The 2,810-nt window shown below is 56.0% G+C and overlaps 1 protein-coding gene across 1 annotated transcript in view; it reads left to right on the top strand.

Moving 5' to 3' along the window:
• Positions 1 to 2,276, top strand: part of MFSD6L (major facilitator superfamily domain containing 6 like) — a 3,074-nt gene extending 798 nt beyond the window's left edge. Inside the window, exon 2 of the mRNA XM_084761718.1 lies at positions 1 to 2,276. This exon is cut by the window's left edge and continues 602 nt beyond it. Coding sequence (XP_084617844.1) covers positions 332 to 2,122 — 1,791 coding nt within the window. The 5' untranslated portion in view covers positions 1 to 331 and the 3' untranslated portion in view covers positions 2,123 to 2,276.
• The last annotated feature ends 534 nt before the right edge of the window (positions 2,277 to 2,810 follow it).

Raw genomic sequence — 2,810 nt, 5'->3', positions numbered from 1 at the left:
ACGCGCCGCCGAGCAGACTACGTGGCGCCACTCTCGGCGCAGGTGGGGCGCAGGTGCACCAGGTGCTGCAGGTAGAGCCAACAGGTGCCTGGGCTCCGCCCCCCCTCCGCAGCTCACTCTTGGGGCGGGGCCACTTCCGGGTGAGTGGCCGGACGCGGGGGGCAAGCGCCCGTTGGCTAGGTGACCGACGGCGACGCCCGGGGCTGGAGACGCAATCTGGCTTGCTCGGAACCCTGAGCCCGTGATCCTCCCTCTCTAGTACATGGAGCCCCGCGCGCCCGGTGTCCACCACGGTCCTGTGCTCTTCCGGGTCTGACAGAATCCCGCAGCCATGAGCCCCAACCCGCAATGGGACGTCCCCAGGGCGATAAGGGTGGCCAGGCTCTTCCATCTGGTGTGCGGGATCCGGGATGCCTGTGTGACCCCGTTCCTGACCCTCTACCTGAGGCAACTGGGTGTGGCCGCGCCCTTGGTGGGCATCCTCATGGGAACCAAGCATCTGATCACAGCCTGCTGGACTCCCTTCTGCGCCTTCCTGGCCAAACGCTACCAGAAAAGGAGACTGTTTCTGACTGGCTCGTTGCTGGGCTCCACAGGAGCCAGCCTCCTGATGGTGTTCGTCCCACCGGTGGACAGAAATCTGGGCAACCACTTTTGTAACGGAAGCAGTAAAGTGGCCACCACCGCCCTACCACTGGGGGTCCCAGAAAGTGTGACCATGATCTCCGCCCAGGGGTCAGTCCCAAACCACTGGACAGGAGCACCCAGCCTCCCAGTCAGCAGACACAAGAGAGCCCTGGACACTTCTGGCTTTCCAAATGCATCTGGTAAAACTCAAGGACGAACTATTAGCGGTCTGGAAGCCTTTCTAGTGGACTCTGTTGAAGGAGCCAGGATCACTGCCCAAGCTCTGCATCCTGTCACTTCTAGGTTGAAAGATAATTCCCAGGAAGGGACTTTGGAGGTGGGCAATGCTGCCTTGGGTCTATTTCCTGCAAGTGCAGCCTTTGGAAGTTCAGTCACCTCATCGAAGGCCCAGGGGGATGCCCAGACCGGCGATCACTCCTTGAAAAGGCCTCAGTGGACCTTCACCCTCTCCTTGGGGTTTGTGGTTTTCTGGGAACTGCTGGCAGCCCCTCTGGAGCAGGTGGCGGATGACAGTCTTTATGAATACCTGGATGTTGTAGACGCCACTGACCGGAACAGAGACCTGTGGGTGTGGAGACTTTTGGGTATGTCAGCAGGTGTGTGCGGCATCGCAGCCTTGGTGGGGCATCTGGAATGCATCCTCATGACCAACGGTCCTCGGGGCGTGATTCATTTCTACAGCTACTCGCTGGTCAGTATCCTGGCCTTAGCAGTGAGCACTGCCTTTCCCGTCCCCACCAACCAGCAACAGGGGCGCAGCTATAAAACCATCAAAGCGCTGTCCCTCATAAGGGGTGATGCCCGCCTCATCCTCCTCGCCTTCACTGTCTTTTGGATAGGAGCCGTTGCCAGTACTGTGCAGAACTTTTTGTTCTGGCACATGAGGGACCACGGCAGCAGGGAGCTGGTGATGGGTTTCTCGGTGGCTCTCGGCTTCCTCGGAGAAATTCTGTTTCGTCCGTTCAGAACTTGGTTGCTAAGGAAACTGTCTAGGGTGGGTGTGCTGGGGCTGGGGCTGGGCTGCCTGGCCCTCCATCTGTTGTATTATTCTTTCATCTGGAACTGGTGGTCTGCCCTCCCTGTCCAGATCCTGAGCACCATCAGCCGCGGTGCCCTGTGGTGGGCTGTGGGGGCGTCCATAGAGAAGCTGGCCTCCTCTGGCACAGAGAGGTCTCTGAGCACCATTCTCCAAGGTCACTTTTATGAGAGTGGCTGCAGCTTCGGCAGCTTTGTGGGGGGCTTTGTCCTAATGCGCTTCAGCATAGCCGGCCTCTACCGAGCCTGTTGTCTGGTCCTGTTGCTTTGGCTGGCCTTGTTCCTGTCAGTCCAGCCCAGGCTGCCCCAAGAGCAGAGGATCAACTACTCAAAGCTGCTGGCTATGGAAGGCAGTGACACTAGTGACGCTGAGCCGGGGTCAGAAAGGGACTGGCTTGTGAAGGCCATGAGGGAGGAACTCATGGACTGGAAGACCTGAGAGGTGAAAGCAGCTGTGGAGGGGCCAGGACTCCTGCCCTGGGCTGCTGGGAGCCATAAGGGAGAGAGGCCAGCCAAGGCTTTGCCAAAGGCACAACAGTATCTACTCATTGAAAGATTTTATTTTGTAGTAAAAGGAGATTTTTACTTTCTTATTTTTTGTGTGTCGGTATACGTGTGTGTTCATGTGTGCGTGTGGGTGCACATGCCTTCATGTACATGTGTTACGCGCAGGCCCTAGGACAACCTCAGGTGTGGTCCTCGGGGATGCCGTCTACCTCTTTTGAAACAGGCAAGCCTGGAGTTCACCATTAGGCAAGAGTGGCAAGTCAGCCAGCCTCGGGGCCCTCCTCCTCCCGCACCCACCTCAGTGGGGTTGCACACACGCCAGCACCTTCTTACATGGGGCGTAGAAATCAAACTCAGGCTCTTGTGTTTGCAAAGGCAGCTTTAAAATCTCCCCCAGCCCAAGATTGTATTTTATTGCCATGAAAACTTTCAGAGTACAGGGGAAGGATCTGCTTTTGTTTAAAAAAAAAAAAAAAAGAACCCCTTTGTGTTTGCTGATTTTGACCTAAAGGGCTTTCTTTTTTTTTAAATGTATTTTATTAATGTATTCATATTACATCTCAATGGTTATCCCATCCCTTGTATCCTCCCATTCCTCCCTCCCTCCCATTTTTCCCTTA

The sequence above is a fragment of the Acomys minous genome (assembly GCF_964271855.1).
Source record: "Acomys minous genome assembly, chromosome: 16".
NCBI lineage: Eukaryota > Metazoa > Chordata > Mammalia > Rodentia > Muridae > Acomys > Acomys minous.
The sequence above is the reverse complement of the archived record's forward strand: the minus strand, read 5'-3'. Positions and strand labels throughout refer to the sequence as shown.